The sequence below is a fragment of the Puccinia triticina genome, chromosome 10A, assembly GCF_026914185.1.
Source record: "Puccinia triticina chromosome 10A, complete sequence".
Taxonomy (NCBI): domain Eukaryota; kingdom Fungi; phylum Basidiomycota; class Pucciniomycetes; order Pucciniales; family Pucciniaceae; genus Puccinia; species Puccinia triticina.
Genome location: NC_070567.1, coordinates 6,650,125 through 6,671,374, shown reverse-complemented (window position 1 = coordinate 6,671,374; position 21,250 = coordinate 6,650,125). Strand labels below are relative to the sequence as shown.

Here is a 21,250-nt window from a genome sequence, read left to right as displayed (position 1 = left end):
GGTGGAACAACTCTTGCACTTCATTCACAGTGGAGGTAAGCGGGCCGCAATTTGAGCACAACAGTAGTGTCCCCAGAGTCCACGCTCCATAAGAAAATGCTGGATTCCCTTGGGCTGGCCAGCTAGCGATTCAACCATGTAGTCCATTGGAAAGCACATACTCTGCGGTTGGCCTCCTAGCTCTTCCGGTATGTGAGGATCATTGCTAGGGATTATTGTATCCTGCATGCAAGATTGCTTTCCACCGGGTCCAAGATTCATATTCTGGGCTCAAAGCGCTTCAGGTCCATAAGCTTCATGAGCCAAAGAGCAATCAAAAACAAAAACACCCTGGCAATCGGGGTGCAAAGATTTGAATATTGGCAAGGCCTTCTCCAATACCTGTTTGCAGAGCTGAGCCATGTCCCACCAAGGATCACCCTGCAAGCCAGGGTAGATTACTGTTGCAGCGTCTGAACAAGCAAGCTGATTTAATTCTTGCTGGTCGGATAATAGAACTAATCAACCATGTGACTGCAATGTAAAGTCAGAGATGTGCATGAGCTGTCCAAGGCTTTTTGATCAAAGCTTGGTTGCACCTGGGAGAAGCCACAACAGTGTTGGCCGTTCTTTTGCGTGTATAGTTGATTCATCATGATAGATAAAGACTGTCTCCTTGTTGTTGCCGAGAATTTCTGGTTCAACCATGACCGCAGTTCCACAATTGTCCCCACAATGTGACATTTGCATCAAAAAAAGCCAAAAAAAAAGCTCTACATTGGCCCACTTTAAAAAAAAAATTGAAAAAAAAAATCTCCAAAATTTGGAACCCCCCTGTAGGGGTAGTTGAGAAGTCGTGGGGGGCACTGTAAGTGCCCTAATCCGGGCTAACTTAGCGCCCGGTGCGGATGGTCTCAGGACCCCCGTTCGAGAGGCTTTGTTAAGCTCGGGGACCCATCCCTCAGCTTTGCGACTCATCAGATTCGCCCTCTGCTCCAACGGAGGGGCCAACCAAGAACCCGGCCGCTTTCCAACCTGACAGGGAACATGAAGGCCGTGAGACATCCAAGGCAGAAACACAATTTCAAGTTTTTAAATCCTCTTGCATAAATCCATAAAAATAGAGCGCTAGGTCCAAGATTAACGGGAAAGACAATAAATAGATGATGGGTTTCCTGCACCACATCAAGAATGGTTTGGGGTTTGGGATGGGTCAACTTGCCGAGGGAGCTTATCAGGGCAGCGTCGCTCAGGCCAGGCAGTCTTAGGATTAAGTGCTTCCCGCCCACCTGCAATCATGGGTGAGCTGCTTTAATGGATGACTTCTCTTGTGGAAGACTCCCGAGTGGTATGTAAATATGTATTTATATCGATCCCCGGCTCGTTCTCTCCAAAGCGAGAACTTGAAAGACGCCGTTATGTAGCCGAGTTCAGTCGCTGGGGTCGATCCGATCTGTTTCCCTCCAGCTAATTTCAGCCAGACTGGCCCCGCAACCATCAGCGGTGAGTGACCAGCAACTTGAACAAGGCCCTCTTCTGCCTCCCCTCCAGCCTCTTACTTCGTCTTCTCTGTTGATTTCAGGTCGAAATGAATCACCAGACTGAGGAGGCCAACCCAGGCGAGGGTCTCTCGGCTGAGTTCGCACATTACCGTAGGATCATCAACGCGTTTGATGAATATCGAAGGTCATTATCCTATCAATCCCCCATGTGTACGAGCTGTAAAGATCTGAGCGGTTCTTAGAGTGTGTTCATTGACCTGCTTGTTTTTTCTCTTCTTTGGATGTGGATGTGCTTTCAGATATTCACTCGCTACCAACAACCGAAGAAGGAAAGACTACTACAGATTGCCATTGAGGGACCAAGGTCTACTGGAAGAATATCCCCTCAAGTTAAACGAAGTCGATGATCGGATCCGTCGGAATGCTGACACTCTGGACGAAATCGTCTTCAAAGGTGAACAGAGCGGATTGGCTCCAAAACTTCCCTCTCAAGACGTCCTTGTTGATCTCTCGGCTCCAACCTCAGTCGAACCTGTAGAACGAGAACCAGGTGAAGTGTTTGTTATACCCTGCGTGGCTTTCTTTCTTTCGTTCCTACCTTTCCTTTAAAAAACCAGCAAACTAACATTTTCTTTTGGTCTTCACTTGAACCAGAGCACGAGCCTCGAGTTAGCGCATTGGATGCCGAGAAAGTACGCAGCACTCTTCGCCAACTAGTCAGGGACTGGAGCACCGTGGTACGATTTTTCTTTCAACCTTATCATTCAACGCAGCTCTTTAATTTGGAGGGGCAGCTGGAACAAGTTACACACTGGTTCCCGATCTTTATGACTTCAGGGTTCGGCTGAGCGGGAAGCGTGCTATTCACCGATCTTAGATAGACTGGATCGATTCGCGAATGAGCGTTTGGCTGGCGGCGGGTCCCGGAGGAGTGACATCCGAGTCTTAGTTCCAGGCAGTGGGCTCGCTCGGCTGGTTTGGGAAATCGCCAATCGTGGTGAGCCATCTCTTTTTTCATCCCGATCGATCTTCGATCAATTCTGACGGCCACGCCTCTTGAACCTCTCTTCTCATTTGTCTACCCAGGTTTCACTGCCCAAGGAAACGAAGTTTCATATCAAATGCTGCTAGCCTCGAACCTGGTCCTCAATCAGTATGTCCACTTGTCTTACTATTAATCACCATGTCAAACAATTTCTCGTCAATTGTTATCAAAAACTGACCTCATCGCCCTCCTTTCTCTCTCCCACCCCGCGCTAAAATCTCAGTTCTGAAGCAGTTGATCAATGGAGCATCTTCCCGTTCATCCATTCCTTTTCAAATCTTTCTTCGATCGATCACTTGCTCAAAGAAGTTAGATTTCCCGATGTGATCGTCCCAGAGGTTTTGAACCGACAAGATTTCGGGATCTCCGTCGGTGAGTTCACTGAGATTTTCTCGAATCCAGATGAACATGGTCAGTCGAGTCGCTATCCTTCCTATATTACAGTATCATAGATCATGAGTAAGAAAACGTCGAATTGGTAAACCGTACACTGATGGCGTTACATGATAGAAAAATGGGATGCCATAGTCACTTGTTTCTTCCTCGATACCGCCCAAAACATTACCCAATACCTCAGAATAATCTATGCGATATTGAAATCTAATGGCATATGGATCAACCTTGGACCGACACTTTGGCACTACGAATCATCATCCAATCCCAGGGATACCTCGATCGAGTTGGACGTCTGCGAGATCAAAGAGCTTTGTAAAAAGATTGGATTTGCATTCGAACACGATAGTGTACGTCCATACAATCCTTGTTATAAAGTTTCACATTTCAAATTGGCTTACAATCCTTTGACATTATATTTTCCGATGAATATATTTCATTTATAAAGGAGAGAGTCATTGAGACCACCTATGCAGGTAATCCACATAATAATTTACAACAAGGTACCTCAGCCCTCCTTTTACATTGCTTGTTGGAATAGCATGGACACCTCCTACATTCATTGTATTATTATATAATTGCAGCTGATGTCAAAATTTTTGTTTTATTTTTGTATGAAGTTTATAAAGCTGATTATTGGGTATGTTCAAAAAATACAAAATCTCCCGACTACGCCACGTAGACAACACCTGCAATCCTGCCCAACTTCATCACATAAAGACTGCAATCGAAGACACCCCTTTGCCTTCCAACAGTCTATCGGACACTCCTGATCAATTGCACAGTATTGATCAAGGGTGTCCGAGGGTTTTTTTTTTGGTGTCCATTGGACACCCTCATGATGAATCAAGGGTGTCTGATGCACAGTGTTTCTTGTGTTCATTAGACACTCTCAACCCAGAGTGTCCGCTGGGCAACTTGTTTGGTGTCCATCGGACACTCCGGCTGGAGTGTCCAATTGTCGGAGCGCACATTTGCGTGAAAAGCGTCCATCGGACACTCCTGGAAGAGATTGTCCATTGGATGCTATTTCTTGGCAAATGACGCTTTGGCCAGCAAAACGGCACTTGGACGCTTTTGGAAACCGTCCAAGTGATGCTTTTGCCCTGGAAGCGTCCATCGGATGCTGATGCTTTTGCCCTGTAGCGTCCATCGGATGGGGCGGTTTCCCAGAAACCCGCCCCTTGGTGTACAGTATGATGGTCGGCGGTGAACTAGGTGAGCCTATCTTTGAGCAATGTGTACACCACAGGAGCAGGTCAACGTTCTGTTGACACTCCGCCTTCGCGTCCCCCAAACGTTGCTTTCCTCCGCAGGGGGCAACCTTCTGACGCGGTCAGAAATTACCACAAAAGGATTGGTTGGCGTGGTTTCAGTTGTCACAACCGCATCCCGGCGAAGAGGGCCGGGTGCGCCAACGTTGTTGGACCAACAAGGGTTCCGCACCTTCATTTGCCAATCACTCCGGCAACGTCAAGTTGACGCCTTTCCCTCCGCGCTCTAGAAGCGCGTCAAGGGATCGAGCCCACAACATTGGCAACAGGTCAATCCCGTAAGTGCAGATAGACAACAGGAACTCCCGCGGGCTCGAACCCACAGCCCATTCTTCCCAGAAGGCTTCCTTCCGAGGTGTTTCTTCCCAGTTATCACTACGGGCAAATTGCGGCCCACAGCGTCACCTGACGTTGCATTTGGGGTCGCGGCCGCAGTGACTGCGCCTACTTGCGCAGTCACGTGAGCTTGCAACGACAGGTTGATGCTGCATCCTGCAGCAACAGCTACATGCCTGTAGTATATACTACACAACACTCACAGCGGGCAATCAGATGTTGCACGCAGGCCGCAGCCACACCCAAGCCAAAGGGACCCCCTTTACTTGGGTTTTGCTGCTGGCTGCGTGCAACATCCAATTGCCCACTGTGACTGGCTATACCAATCATGTGGAATTGCACACTTAATACCTAAGCAAACCAGTTTTCTTCCACTGTTCCACAAAAGAAAACATCAAAGCACCAGGAAAATAAAATAGGCAGTTGGTGACAAGTGACATCACACCAGCTCCAGCCAGCTGGACCATTTCGCGAAAGAGAAGTCAGCCCGGAAAGCGCAGCCTTGGAACCCTTGCTTGGACCTCACGTTTGACTCCAGAACCCCTACAAAAATCAACCTGCCGCCGGACAAAACTATGGAATCCCTGTGTTAAAAACAGCTCCTCAACAGGTCCCGCACTTCTTGGAAACTAAATCACCTTACCAGCCTATAATCCCGAACCCTTTGGAAGAAAACCTGTTAAAATCAAGTCCCAAGCCAAAGGATTATTTTTTGACGGATCAAACATGGATGTTAGTGACTTCATCAAACGCTTGGAGTACGCCGCACAAATCGATGGAGCCCAAGGATCGGATATTGCCTTACAAATAATTTTCTTCTTGGAGGGCGAAACACTTGTGAAAGAAGTTCAGGACATGGCGGAAAGGTTCAACCACGACTGGGAAAAATTGAAGGAAAGCCTGGTTCAGCGTTGGGGAAAAATGCAGCCATTATTAAAATACCCCGTAACGATTTGGACAACCTAATTACTGCCGCACGTGTCGCCGGAATCAAGAATGAAAGGGAATTCCAGGACTTTAGCCTTCGTTTGGACAACATTGTAGCCTACCTTGTTAGATGTCAACACATGAGTAGTGCTGAAGAAATTCGCCATGCAATACTCAACTGTTTGACTCACCCAATTAGAGTCGCCGTCTCCAAGGAACTTATTTGGGACAATTGCATGCGCCGGGCCGTTGATGGATCTTACATCCTGCCACCTTACAGTACTATCATGGAATATATTCAAAAGGAACTACGCACCATATCGATTTTGGATGAAGAAATTACTGGAGAAATTTTGCCGCCATCTACGCAACAGTATGCACCAAAAATAGCGCCAAGGCAGCAGAACCCGCCAATAAACAAAGAAGTGGATGATCTCACCAGGACCCTGGCTAGTTGGAACGTTCAGAAACCATCACCATTTGTTTCATCTTCCCACGTACCCTATAAACCCGCGCAATACGACCAACCACCATCCGCCTTGAAGTGTAACTACTGTTTTGCGTCTGGACATACAATTTACCGCTGCCCATTATACGCCCAGGACAAATACGACCGGAAGGTATACCGCGAAGGGAAGGAAATTAAGCTTCCAACAGGAGTTGTAGTTCACTGGGACCGATCTCGTCCAATGAAGGCTGTTGTGGATAAATTCAGCAAAAACTTTCCGCCGCCTGGAGTAATTAATCTACCAACCGGAACTCAAATAAAGAAGGAGGAAGCCCCGGCGGAGCCACACACGTCTTATGGAAAACTAGAGGAATGTGAACCAGAGGACGTCAGCACTTACGAAACGGATGCCGCTAAACGCATGAGGAGCGGGAGGGAAATACCGGGGACCCCAACTTCCAATAAAAGAGTACGCAAGGAAAAAGATGAAGTCATGGATACAGAAGCAGAGAGGATCATGGAAATTGCACGTCAGGACGACTACGACCCTTTTCCAGTATATAAGGAGCAGAACTCTAAGCAACCTGACACTTCAAAAAAGGTACAATTCAAGCACCCAGGACTCAGTGCTCAGGAACCTAAGGAAAAACCGGCTCGTAAAACTTACCTGGAGAAACCAATGGCTAAAGAATTTCTGGAGGCTGAAGATTGTGTTGTGCAACAAATGGTTACAGAAGGAAAAATGGAGCTGTCTTTTGGAGAAATCTTTGCTATTTCCAACGGTGTGACGGAGGCCTTCAAAAAGAAAATATCTCGCAAGAAGGTGCCAATAGAAGGAGCCGAAAAGATGACCAGTGCTGGCGATATTGACTCCAAGGAGGAAGAAGAATTCGAGAGGCCCCACAGCTTGCATTATGCCTGCCCATTAGGATACATTAAAATTTGAATTAACGGAAAGGAGGTTCAACTTCTTTTGGACAACGGATCAATGGTCAACGTACTCCCAAAAGGTTTAACCACAAAGCTTGGCCTAATTGTCACAGAACGGCGAATGAACCTTAAAGGTATTGGAGGTCACCGCAACGAATTCTGGGTATAGCGGAGGGAGTTTGAGTCCAAATTAATAATATCTTCAAGACAGTCCATTTCTGGGTTTCTAGCGCGGACGTACAGCCTATATTGGGAAAGCCATTCCTAATTGACGTCTCAGCAAGTATGAAATATATGGAAGGTGGTGGCGAGACCCTGTCTATTAATGATGACAAAGGGAGAACTTACTTAGTCCCAATAATTACGCCAACCAATCAAAAATGGGAGACCGACTTTCCAACCAATGCTACCACAACTTCTAACGTAGCTACGGCATCAAATTTTGTTCTGGACAAAGCCAAGCCTTTGGTATCAGTCAACGCGGCCAAATATAAAACTGCAGCAAAGAAAGTAAAGCCAGTCAACAAACCTATGCCTCAGAATATCAACCTTCCCCTCACTCTACCGCCGCTTTCTAGGGATCCCTATGTTACACCACTTACTCCTCATCCACCAACTTTTACACCAACTGCAAAAATAACCGAGGAACGACTTAAAGTTGTAAATTTTGGACCAAAGAATTTTCTATCAGACCAAGAACTTCAGCTACTAAAACACGTCATCAAAATCCGAGAGGCCGCTTTTGCGTTTGACCCAGAAGAGCGGGGGTTACTTAAACATACTTACGGTAAACCTTACATCATACCAGTAGTTCCGCACAAACCATGGCAACAGAAGCCTATCCCAATTCCACAGGCCATTCGAGATCAGTACATTGAATTAATTTGGGAGCGAATTCGGACGGGACTCTATGAACAATTGTGTTCTAGCTACCCAAGCCCGGTTTTCTGTGTCGCCAAGCAAGATGGGAAGTTACAAGTCGTCCATGATCTGCAAAAATTGAATAAAGTCACTATAAAAGACGCTGGATTACCGCCATCACCTGAGGAACTAATTGAATCCTTTACTGGAAGAGCTTGCTATGGATTGGGCAATATCATGGGAGGCTACAATGAGCAGGAGCTGGCCGTACAATCTCGACCTCTTACTACTTTTGAAACGCCCTTAGGACGTTTTCAACTGACTCGATTACCGCAAGGTGCGACGAATTCGGTGGCAGTCTACCAAGCACAGATGATGTGGATACTTCAAGATGAAATTCCCAATAATGTTGGTATTTTTATTGACGACGGAGGAATCAAAGGGCCAGTTTCGGACTACAATCATGAAGTACTAAAGGAAAATAGCGAGATCAGACACTTTATCTGGGAATACGCAATCACTTTGGAGCAAATCTTATTTCGAATCAAGGAAGCCGGACTCACTGTTTCTGGAAAGAAGTTTGCCTGCTGTGTACCTGCCTTGGATCTTGTTGGGCATGTAGTGTGTAAGGAAGGAAGAAAAATCTCAAAGAAGCAGCTGAATAAGATGAAAACTTGGCCAATCCCTAGGAACCCAACCGAAGTCCGCGGATTCTTAGGCATCTGCGTTTATGTACGGATGTTTATCGAAAATTTCTCTGTAATTGCTGCGCCCCTGCAGAAACTCACACGAAAGGATGCGGACTGGGACTGGACTGAGGAATGCCAAACTGCTTTTGATAATTTCAAGAAAATAATTGGACGTGACATCACTCTAAAGAAATTGGACTATACAAATGGTGCCGGTAAAATCAAGTTGGCTGTAGATTCAAGCTCTATTGCTGCTGGTGCGGTATTAATGCAAGTTCATCAGGGAAAAGACCGCCCTGTCTTGTACGAATCTGTGGTGTTTTCGCCGGTGGAATCCCGGTACTCTCAATCTAAATTGGAACTCTGTGGCGTTGCAAAAATCCTTAAAAAGCTGCAAACTCAACTCTGGGGTCAACATTTCGAATTAATGGTTGATGCAAAGAGTCTAATTGAAATGATAAACTCACCTTCCTTGCCGAATGCGCCAATGACTCAATGGGTTTCCTTTATCCAACTCTTTTCTTACAAATTAACCCATGTACCTGGCAAGACCTTTACAATGCCAGATGGACTTTCCCGCAGACCGCCGGACAGTACAGAAGACAACGAACCAGATTTCGACGAAGATGAAAAATGGATCAAGCCACACCCAGGCTTTGGTGTAAAAGAGGTCAACACTCTTAATTTGGGGGTGGAAAATCGACAATTTGAACAGGACAGAATTTGGGACCTCTTGCAGCAATATTTGTCCACATTGGAGCGACCTAGGGAATGCTCAGATGAGGAATGGAAGACCATCAAACATAAATCAGCCACTTTCTTTGTCTCAGACGGTAAATTAAAACACCGCAACAAACCTTTTCCTCAGATTGTAGTTTCTGTCCGACAGAACCAAAAATTTATTCTGGACATCTTGCATGAGCAACTTGGGAATAGGGGCGTTGAAGAAACTTATCGGCGCTGCAAGTTACGATTCTGGTGGCCTAACATGAAGAAAAACGTCGTAGAATGGGTTCAGTCTTGCGAAGCCTGCCAAAAGAGGAGTTCCACCAAACCAATGGAGCTAAAACATGTGACCGGTAAATCTACTATATTTGGACGAGTTAGTATCAACGCTGTACACATAAAAGCGGGGAAATGGAAATACTTGGTCGTGGCCCGGGATGACTTATCCGGTGTGGTAACCCTGTTCCCACTCATATCACCATTCTCATATCATACATATCCTTCACATATCCATCATTATTATTCCAGATTCAGATTCTACACCTCATTTTACCCCTAGTCACTCACTCATACCACCCTGAAATTCCCTTTGGATCAGAAGTTATTAGCATATACAGTTTCATTGGTACTTTCCTGCTTCTTACATTTCATCTACATTAAATATTACAGTCATCATCACCATAGCTACATATATTACACATTTCATAGTGCTCATCATTACATCACTTCTCATTACATTACATAGTGCTCATCATTACATAACTTCATCATTACATTACATAGTGCTCATCATTACTTCACTTCAACATTTCATCATTGCTCATCTTCAGACCTTGTTACATTGTGCTCATCATGATTTCCCCTTGTTGTATTTCCTCACATATATACTCCCCTCTATATGTTGTATCCCCACATTGAATTTCTACTCCATACACCCTGTATGACCTTTTCACCACACCATTAGATACACCTTCATCAGTACATATTTCACCACACCATTAGATAACATTGCCATTCACACATCTTATACACTTTCATACATACCAGAAATATATCCCCCTGTATATATCATTCACATTTGCACATCACCTTTCATCTTTGCCCCCCACTACTCCTCCACTCCTCCTCATACCCTACAGGTACAAGTAGTCAGCTCATAGTATTAGTCAGTCTAAGATTATAGTAGAAAAGCCACACCTTTCTTCTTTTTCTTAGTGTTACACTCATCCCCAGTAGTATTAGTCAGGAAGGCAGCTCTTCTCTCATTTGAGTAGTTCCACAACGTCCATCACTTTTGACCTGTGCGCTTGTCACGGGCTGGGTGTTGAGCCTGTGGGCACGGCTTTGCCGCTGTTGGAAGGCTAGCTTGAGAAATTGCTTGTGTCTTTTTTGTGATGGGGAAACCCAGCATTATTTTTTGAGATTTTGTTAATGGGGAAACCCATGATTTTTTTTTTCTTCATTTTGTGTAATTGTAAGGGAAGACCCTTGATCTTGATTTTTTTAGTTTTGGAAAAACTGTGTCTTTAATAAACTTGGATTTTTAAGATCAAAAATTAGGTATCTGGGTAACTTAGACTAGATTATAACTAATTTTTGATGACATAATTGACATTTCAAAATCAAAAACAGGAGTTTCTTTGAAGAAATTAGGTCCCATCCTTTTGAGAAACATTCAAGCTTTCTTTTGGCACCCACAGATTCTATTTATGTTGTTTTTAACAACACATAGCACTGGATAACTAAATGACATCTAAGGGACATAGATAGTGTAACTTCCCATTTTCTAAGGAGGGGAGGAGGCAACATGACTATTTGGTCTGAGTTGGGTCTTGTTGAAGTTTTATGAAACCCAAGGCACAGGCACCAGGAAAAAACAATGATCACTTGCCTACAAGTGACATAAAATAGTAAAAAGGCCCCTTTGTTCTTTGCTGTGTCACTTGCAGAAAAGTGATCATTATTTTTTCCTGGTGAGGGGTCTTACAACCTCTTGAGACAAAATAACCTGTAGGGCTCTAAGTCATCCCCAGGGGGAGGCACCCAGTTAACTTAGGCACATTTTGCAGTTTGAAGTTGTTTTTCAAAAAAAAAAAAAAAAAAAAAAAAAGGGAGGGGTGGGGGACAAAATAACCTTGTAAATGTTTTTTGAAACCTTGTAAATTTAACTTGGCTAACCACTTTCATTGATTTTTACAAGGTGCTTTTGCAAGGTGTTTTACTATTTAAAAGATTTCCCTTGTAAAATTCAAGATTTTGCTAAAAATGTGCAATTTTGAAAGGTCATTTTCTTACAAGGTCACCCCTTGAAAAAATATACCTTGTGAAATTACACATGGAAAATCTGAGGTGGAAATTTACAAAGTCTTTTTTGCAAGGACTTCCATTACAAGGTCAAGATTTGGACAACTCCTTGTAAAATTACACATCACCCCCCCAATGTGTAATTTTACAAGGACCTTTTTTACAAGGCCTTGTACCTTGTAAAATACAACTTGTAAAATTAAACCACCCCGCTGAGTATGTGAGTTTGACTCTCACAGTACACGAGGTTGTGGGTTCAACACCCACTTCACTTGGACCTTTCTTTTCACTTGTTCAATATCCTTGCCCAAGTGATGCTCAGCTTTTTACTAGTCCTGGGGCAGCTGATGCTCAGATTTGTACCAGTCTTTTCTCAGCCTTCCTGTCCCATCTGATGCTCAGCTTTGACCTAGTCCTGGGCCAGCTGGCCCCAAGTATCAGCTGAGCCATGCCAGGGACAAAGATGGGCATAATCTTGGAAAGGACCAGATACAAAAATCAGCTAGGCTAGGGCCAAAGCTGAGCATCAGCTGAGCCACCACCAAGGCTGAGCATCAGCTGCGCCAGGGCCAAAGATGATCATCAGGTGGCTGGTGCCAAAGCTGAGCATCATCTGAGCCAGGGCAAAAGCTGATCATCAGCTGAGCCAGGGCAAAAGCTGAGCCAGGGCAAAAGCTGAGCATCAGCTGAGCCAGGGCAAAAGCTGAGCATCAGCTGAGCCAGGGAAAAAGCTGAGCATCAGCTGAGCCAGGGCAAAAGCTGAGCATCAGCTGAGCCAGGGCAAAAGCTGAGCATCAGCTGAGCCAGGGCAAAAGCTGAGCATCAGCTGAGCCAGGGCAAAAGCTGAGCATCAGCTGAGCCAGGGCAAAAGCTGAGCATCAGCTGAGCCAGGGCAAAAGCTGAGCATCAGCTGAGCCAGGGAAAAAGCTGAGCATCAGCTGAGCCAGGGCAAAAGCTGAGCATCAGCTGAGCCAGGGCAAAAGCTGAGCATCAGCTGAGCCAGGGCAAAAGCTGAGCATCAGCTGAGCCAGGATAAACACTGAGCATCAGCTGGGCCAGTGTGAGCCCCCCTCCTGGGGTGTCACATAAATATCACAAGTCCCACCGCGGGACCCATATAGTTGTTCCTCCCCGCCTTCCCAGCTTGGTAGAGATGTTGATCTCTCCGTGCTAGGTATGTATTTCCCTTTTCTCTTTCTCTCTTCTCCTCTTCCCTTTGTTAGAGAGATGTTGATCTCTCCGTGCTAGTTCTTCTCCCTTTGAAATAAATAACACAGTTGGGCACTAGAAATCCTCGAGACAAGTTTCTCAGCGCCATTCTTAGTCTTTAGTGAAGAGTCCAACGGGACTCTTACATCCAGGGCCAAAGCTGAGGATAATCTGGTTTTGTCACATTGAGTGCTTTGCTCCTGAAACCTGTCATGTGTGTTGGAGTGTGGGGTGTACAAACTCCAAATTTGGAGCGTGCGGGATTCAAGAGGAGGTCGGGGAGGAGCAATACAAGTAAGGGTTTTTACACTCACAACAGATTAAGAGTCACCTGCTCGAACCTAAACTAACCTTCTCTACCGACTTTTGATCGACATCGGCATCAACTTTGCATGGTAAAAACCCACAGAGATAAACCGGCACTCGCAGGCTTACTACCACCAACGACTAGAGCTAAACGACCGAAACAAACAAAGGCCTATAAAGCACTCTTGCAATTGCCACCACTACCACCTTCCCCGGTCGAAGAGAAAACAGACCCGACAAACCACGATTGTCCGCCTTCACCTTTCATTTCTGCGGTATCTTACATATTTTCTAAAGTAGTAACTCGACACATTGAAGAAGGTGCTTTAATATTGACTTCAATCTCATCTGACGATGGCATAGTCAGGAACCCTTTTGGACTTCCTATCAACCAATTAATTCCACAACCGGGATATTGACCAAAGATCAACATACCGCGGGGTACGAGCCCTCCTCAATATTCATCGGAATCGTCATCAACGACTTCGGAACCCATTCATACCCCCGAATCGCCCATTCCGCCCATGTCACAAAGCAACACCGTAGACATATCACCAAGAACGAAGTTCCTCCAACAGCCAAGTATTTACAAACAGGACGTGGAGTTGCTATCGGCTGATGGATTGAATTTCAATAAATGGAAACAGGGCCTCACCCGAGTCATTCTTCTCACGCTCGGTCACGCGAACTTTTTTGACAAAACTGAAAACTTCGCCAAACTGTTGACTCAAGAAAATACTTGCCTTCTCTTTCTTATTCAAATCACGGTACACGATGAATTGTCGTTGCTTGTGGATCGATACACAATGGGAACTGAGGCTTACACAGCGGTTGAAACCAATTTCCAAGGAACCATACGATTCCGACAAATGGAACTCGTCGACAGACTTATGGAATTACGGGTCTTGGGACAATCGACAGATCCTTTGCAAATACCTGGCCTCTTCAACAAAATTTTTGACATCTTCTCTGATTTACAGAAGGTTGGAGCGTCTCTCTCTCCCCTCGTGGAAAGTCTTATACTCCAGTCCGTTGTGCCGCCTCCCCCGTCCATGTCCCGATCGCAACTTTTTCAAAACATTTCTTTGCAACTTGGCGCGAAACCCGACGTCTCGGCGAGAGACATTCAAGCTATCCTTACGTCAGCCTATGGTGAAACAGTTTGTTTTGATTCGTCTACTGCGACGGTACGGGCGGTCTTCCGCACTTGGCAGAATCAGCCACAAAACACTCAGTGGGGAGCACCCCGGCCGGCAACTAACCAGCAACCAAGACAGGACCGATCACAACGCCCGCCACCTCAAGCACGTCCACCGGCATCCGGGAACAATCCTCCACGCAATCCGAACATCGGCACTCCAGGAAATCCGACGATCAACGACATTGCGGCAGCGATCAACAATATCCGAAAAGGAAACACCGGTCCAAGCGATCCAAACCTTCTCACCGGCAGGCCATGCCTCTATTGTGGGGTCTTGGGACACTGGAGATCGACTTGCCCGACCCTCCACAGAGACGCCGGCCTGCAACTTCCCAATACCCCAACACCTGTTCGCCCCGCTTCCGGTTTTGCCCGTCAAGCCGCACCTCCGAACGACCCCCCCACTAGACTTGAGGAGAATCCGGCGATTTGATCGGCAGTGGGGGCGGATGCAACAGGTGCCGCTGGCGCAGGCACGGTTTTGGATTCTGGAGCGACCCATCACGTGAGCCAATCTGTTCATCAATTTTCTTATCTCTCAAAATTATCTCCTCCAGTCAGGCTGAACTTAGCGTCTGCCTCGGGTTTCATGCTCGCGACACACAGTGGTCACCTCAAGATAACCAGTGGGGCTGGTATCCTAGCGGTTCCACGGGTACTGTACAGCCCGGAAATGAAGGGCACGCTTCTTAGTCTTGGTCAATTCATCGACTTGGGATTTCGGCCAGAATTCTTGCCGAACAATGACATTCGACTTCGTTCTCCTTTTCTTTCCTTTACTGCTCAATATCAAAACCGGTCTTGGATTGTGTCCGAAAATTCGTTTCAACCGATCTTCCCTTCTGCCCGATCTCTCTCTCCCAACTTACAAATCTCTTCTCCGTCTTACGAGTGGCACTGCCGGCTAGGCCATGTATCTGATATCACGGTGAAGGATTTTTTACGTCGCTTTGTACCATCATTCGATCTGAAGTCCTGGACCCCATTCATTTGCGAGACGTGCAAACAATGCAAAAGCGAACGTCGACGTCATCATCTCCCGGAGGTAATCCAAATGAACAATTGACTTGATCTGCTAGTAACGGACGTGCTGGGTCCTCTCGACCCGGATATCAGTGGACATCGGTTTCTCTTAACAGTCCGGGATCATGCGACAACATATTCTTTTGTATTTCCCATGAAGAATCGCTCGGAGGTTCCCACAATCATCATTGCTCTAATCAAACGTCTCATTTCTTTTTTTAATTTGGCTCCTAAATTCATTCGCTGCGACAATGCCAAAGAATACACTACCCGGTCCTTTGAATCCTACCTATCATCTGTTGGCACATCCCTTTTATTCACATCTCCATATACTCCCAAGCAGAACGGCGAGGCGGAAAGACTCAATTGCACGCTTGGTGACATCGCCCGGACTACACTCAGGCATTCTTCTCTACCGGATTCACTTTGGTCTTACGCGTACAGATGTGCGTGTTATTTGATTAATCGAATTCCCAACTCTCGGTGCAAATCCAGTCCACTCGAGTTATGGTCCAATCAAGAACCTTCGGCATCTTCCTTCTATCCTTTTGGCACCCACTGCAAGAAAAACTCTAGAAACTGCTTGCAGTTGAGATGCAGCAAGCTTGAATCAAGCCTCAGCTCAAGCTGGAGTCAAGCACCCAAATTCCATGCTGGTGCACCTTCAGTGTGCACCTTGTTCAGCAACTCAATGCTTAACATGCTGTAGAGCTCATGCAGTAGGCTGAGACAAATTTTCAACCTTGCAAATGAGCATCCTCCTGAGCACCCTTTTATTTTCTTTTAGAAAACACTCCGTGTGCCATTGAATCCAGCCAGAATAACATAAAAATGGTATGTACACATGAAAGGGATATGTACATATGAAAGGAATATGTACACATGAAAGGGGAATGTGAGAAGGTGTATTAACACATAGAAGGGATATGTACACATGATGAAAGGGGTATGTATGCATGAAAGGGGTATGTATTCATGAAAGGGGTATGTATGCATGAAAGGGGTATGTGCAATAAGGGGTATTTGCACATGAAAGGGATATGTAAACATCAAAGGGGTATGTAAACCTGAATGATGAAAGGGTTGAAAAGGATGTAAAAAACTCAAAGGGGAAATGTAAACATGAAAGGGTCATGAAAGCATGATGAAAGGGGTATGTACACATTGTGAAAGGGATACACGCACATGAAAGGGATACACGCACATGAAAGAGATATGTGAACATGAAAGGGGTATGTGCACATGAAAGGGGAATTTTCACATGAAAGGGGAATTTGCACAGGTATCAACTCAGTATTTTGGAGCCTGTACTCAGTTTTTTGTACCTTAGACTCCCTCTTGCATAAATTATGCAATGTGCATGGAAATTGAATCACCCAGTGATTGATTCTTGCATGAGGCACAGCTTGCCTTGAGATCTTGCATCTCAACTGCAAGCAGTTTCTAGAGTTTTTCTTGCAGTGACCAAAGCTTGCATTCATATTCCAAGAGAACGGCGCCACAAACTCGACACGCGTGGATGGATTGGCTACCTTGTTGGCTACCAAGATGACGAGCGAGGGTGGTTTTTCTGGAATCCGACGACTCAGAAGGTCATCAACTCAGAGTGTGCTGAGTTTTTAGATTTTCAAGGGAAACCAATCATTCCTTCTCCAAAAACATCTCCTAACACTTTATCTGTCCGTAGGACCCTCCGTCTCGGCCAGGAACCAACCAAAGAAACTTGTGAAGCCCAGGATAACCAAATCGAGGACATCCAAGCAATATCTGACGCCGATATTCCTACCAGCTTGAAACACGCGCTCCTGTGCCCTGAACGAGAAAGCTGGCGAGCAGCATGTTTATCTGAATGGGAACAACTAGAGCAGATCGACACATTCGATGTTGAAGAAAAAGAGAAGAAATACTTGATAGGCACAAGATTTGTATTTGACATCAAACGTTGGTCTGACGGATCCGTCGAAAGACTCAAGGCCAGATTTGTGGTCCGGGGTTTCAAACAGAGAATCAGAAGGGATGTTAAGTCGACATTCGCACCAACGGCATCTCTAACCACATTACAACTACTCCTCACTCTAGCAATCTTGAACAAATGGAAGATCAATTCGTTTGATATAACGGGCGCTTTCGTTCATAGTCCCATTGACGAGACCATGTATGTCGATCCACCTACTGAACTTTTTCCTCACTTGAAAGGGAAGGTCCTCAAACTGAAGAAAGCATTGTACGGAACTCGCCAAGCAAGCCGCTGCTGGTGGAAGCACTTCAAGGGACTTTTGCTGAACTGGGGTTTTGACTGTGATGAAGTGGAGGAATGTTTGTATAGGTATAAAAAAGGGAACTCGACTATCATAATTTGGATCCACGTGGATGATGGGATTGTATTCAGCAACGACAATTCCGCTCTTCAAAATCTTCGACAAAATCTTGAAAGTAATCTCCGAGTAAAGTGGGAAGACCGTCCGGACAAACTCGTGGGAATCAAGATGGAATATGAAAACGACACCATTCTTCTGAGTCAACCGTTGTTAATCGACCAGACAATCAATAAATTCCAATCTGAGGTTCAATCCAGCATCATCCCGACTTACACTCCACTTACTGGAGACAAATTCTCAACATCATCCGATGAGCCAATTAACGCAACGCTATATCAGTCTTTTATTGGATCTCTCAACTACATCGCGCTTGGATCTAGGCCGGATCTTAGTTTTGCGGTGAACTTCCTTGCTTGATTCAGCTCTAACCCGGACGTGACGCACTTGGATGGACTCAAACACCTCATCCAATATCTCGCGACGACTTGTGACAAGAAACTTAGACTCAAACATTCCGATGACAAGTTGGTGACTTGGTCCAATGCTAACTGGGGGGGGGGGAGTTTCAACGATCCACCTCGGGTTTCATTATCAAATTTTTGGGCAGTCCCATTGCATGGGGCTCTCAAAGACAAAAGATTGTAGCAACGTCGACTTGCGCTGCGGAATTCATATCGATTGGATCGGCGGTGGATTTTTTATTCTTTCTACTTCCCATATTGAAGTCTCTCAAAGTGAATCCCGATATCGTACTCAAATGTGATAACCATGCCGCTGTCTTGGTATCTGACGACAACGCTTCAAAAGGAAGAATGAAAAGTCTGGAGCAAAATTTCTTTTTTGTCAACAACGCTGTTTGGGAGCACAAGATCAAACTTGACTGGGTCTCCACTTCCAACAATCTTGCCGATTTCTTTACCAAACTGTTACGTGCTAATCTCCATTCAACATCTATGGCCAAAATTTTCCCTTGATTTCCATTCTATTTTCTTATTATCTCATTGGTTACTTCAAATCTTATGATCTTTTGTTATCAACGATTTTTCTTTTTTGGTTGTTTTTTATCTTCCTTGTTTCTTTTATTTTCCACATCTTAGTCATCAAGTTGTATGTAGAGGTGTGGAGTTTGAGGGGGGGTGTTGGAGTGTGGGGTGTACAAACTCCACATTTGGAGCCTGTGGGATTCAAGAGGAGGTCGGGGAGGAGCAATACAAGTAAGGGTTTTTACACTCACAACAATGTGAGCCCTAGATGTGCTGGTGGAGAGGAGCAGCATTGGAGCAGTGTTGGAGCTGAAATGAAAGCTGCATCATGTCAATTGCCATCAAGTGACTACTTTTTTTTTCCTGGTGAAGGTAAAAAAAAAAAAGAAAAAAAAATTCAAAATCAAATTGTCTTCTTGAACGCTCACTTGGCAATGCATCTTTGCAGGTGGGCACAGGAAAGCAAAAAAAAAAAAAAAAGTTTCTGCAACCTGAGCTTCCAGAACTGGTTGGTCAGACCATCCTGTTCCAGCAACGCTCAAGTTGGGGGACCTCACTGTCATAGAGAAGTTTTGGTTAATGAAAACCTCTTTTTGACGTTTTGTCAAGCGGTGAGAACGGCTGGGTTGAGGCCATCGTCCTCTCAAAGCCAAATCTTCCGTCAAAGGGACTTTGACATCCCAGAAACCCCAGATCCCACAACCATTGCGGTTGATGAGGACATCAGTGAATACATTCTGTCTAAAATCTGTCCTGCGGCCATCAAGACAACCACAATGTTCCCCTGGGGTCCTAGTGGTTGACAGGATGCGTGATTCCTGCGACTTTTTGGGCAACATACCAACTTCTCTCAATCACTCCTGTGGTGTAGCTTAGCGGGGAAGTTAATAAAAATTCTTCTCATCATTTCATTTCGCCCTATGTAGCACATCTTACTAATAATTATTGCAAGTTGTGAATCTTGACAGATAAGCAAGATCTGATGTCTTGGAGCAGGCTCATCATTTGGCTTCAGTTGTTGACAGAGCCGGACCTTCATCATCCTGCTTTTGACATTGCCACCCTACTGTACCGTAGTATTGGATCAGACTGCCGGAAAACAATGTAGCATTGATACCGGTCTTGTAGCTAGCGTCCGCAAAACCAACAATTTGTCCTAACTTAACTAAGCCCCTCTCTTTGTGCAGGGGGGAAGCCTTCCCGCAGGGACTTACGCGCTATGTCGACCCTGTGGCCTGAGAGAATTTCAAATAATGCTGTTTTTTGATGTTTTGTAGCAGCACCAATTCTCATTGGGTGATTAGGTGTTGGGGGAACAAAAGATGCAGAAGATCATGGAGAATCTTTCTACATATCTAAGTTTATTGAAGACAGACAATCACAAAAACAAAGATCAAGGGTTTCCCCTACAAAATGATAAAAAGAAGAAGAAAAAAAAGTCAAACAACAACACCAAAACCAATACCCATCCTCTTCTAGAGAGGTTGCAAGTATTGGGCAGATAACTCCCAGTGCGCCGCATTTAAGGCAATTGCAAAGGGGGGTCATTGAGAATTAACCCTCAAACTGCGCAATTGCAACAGCGGAGGGGTTGAGGACAAGCTGCCAGCTGGAAGTGCAGTGGCAGAGAACGTCCTGGGGTTAGAAAAATCCAAACCCCAGGTTTATATACCCCAACCAACTCACCCACCTTGAGTTTTTGGGTATGTATGTCTACAAGAACTGTGCGGGCAGTCGCGAGGCAGCAGCGTGGCGGTGGCGTCGCCCTCCATGCTGTATGTTGTGTGTACCATGGAGGGTAGAGTACTGGCTGTACCGGTTACTATGCTCCAAGGCAGCGGGTTGCCCCTACTACAAAGGTTTGCCACAATGGTTGCTACATGCCGCGCCACCCACTCCGCTTGCCTCGCGCATTTCATTTGCTACACAGCAGGGCAGAGTCAGGGCGCCCAGCCGGCGCACCAGCAGTGCAGGCGCCACATTGGCGCCACTGGGGCTCATGAGGACACACAGTCATTGTGACGCCCCCTGTCATGAACCGGGGCGCCAACCGTTGAGGTGACACCCTCATGTGCAACATGGGATTGCCATTGACCTGGGCACCCCAGGGACGCTGTGGAACTCCTAAAAGATCAGGAAAGAGCTGTGAGGGGAAATAGTCAACTACACTACTAATAATGTAGAAGAAGCTACAGGTGCTGGTGAGGCTGCCCTCTTGACTAATGCTGATGGAGAGAGGGTTACACTAAGAAAAAGAAAAGGGTGTGGCTGATGATTCTCTTTGACTTAGATGGCTTTAACACTAGTGAGTTGAGGTGTATCAATCCTACTGAGTGAGAGAGGAGAAGTGAGAAGGGGAAAAGCAGAAGCTCTTTTGGGAGTCACTCTGAGATGTGTAATGAGATATATGCTGGGAGATATATTTCAGAGGGGTGAAATGTTATCTAAGTGAGGTGTGTAAAGGTGCTACTGAGTGTATGTGGGGGAAAGTGCATACAAAGTGTAGTGGGTGAAAGTGCATATAAGGGTGATGTTTAAAAGGTGCTACAGAGGGGATTTAGTAGAAAGTGCATGATGGGGAATACAACATCTAGAGGGGTGTTTATATATGTGAGAAGTACTACAGGGGGGTGATACATGATGAGCACATGGTAATAATATCTGAAGATGAGCAGTAATGATGAAGGTGCAATGACCAAGGAGTGTACATGAAAGGTAACTACGTAGAAGATGAAATAATGATGAGCATTTGATAATAGCTACAGGAACTATGAAGGAATGTACTGCTGATTCATG

General features: G+C 45.5%; 1 protein-coding gene across 1 annotated transcript; it reads left to right on the top strand.

Annotated features, from left to right (window-relative positions):
- Positions 1–1,297: 1,297 nt before the first annotated feature.
- PtA15_10A701 (uncharacterized protein) lies at positions 1,298–19,437 on the top strand (the record flags this gene model as incomplete). Its single annotated transcript, XM_053160905.1, has 12 exons — positions 1,298–1,327; positions 1,447–1,482; positions 1,562–1,665; positions 1,781–2,031; positions 2,136–2,218; positions 2,319–2,478; positions 2,568–2,634; positions 2,750–2,937; positions 3,037–3,269; positions 3,368–3,422; positions 3,540–3,559; positions 19,423–19,437. The coding sequence occupies 12 exons, from the start codon at positions 1,298–1,300 to the stop codon at positions 19,435–19,437; spliced, it is 1,242 nt and encodes a 413-aa protein (XP_053024832.1).
- Between the last annotated feature and the right edge of the window lie 1,813 nt (positions 19,438–21,250).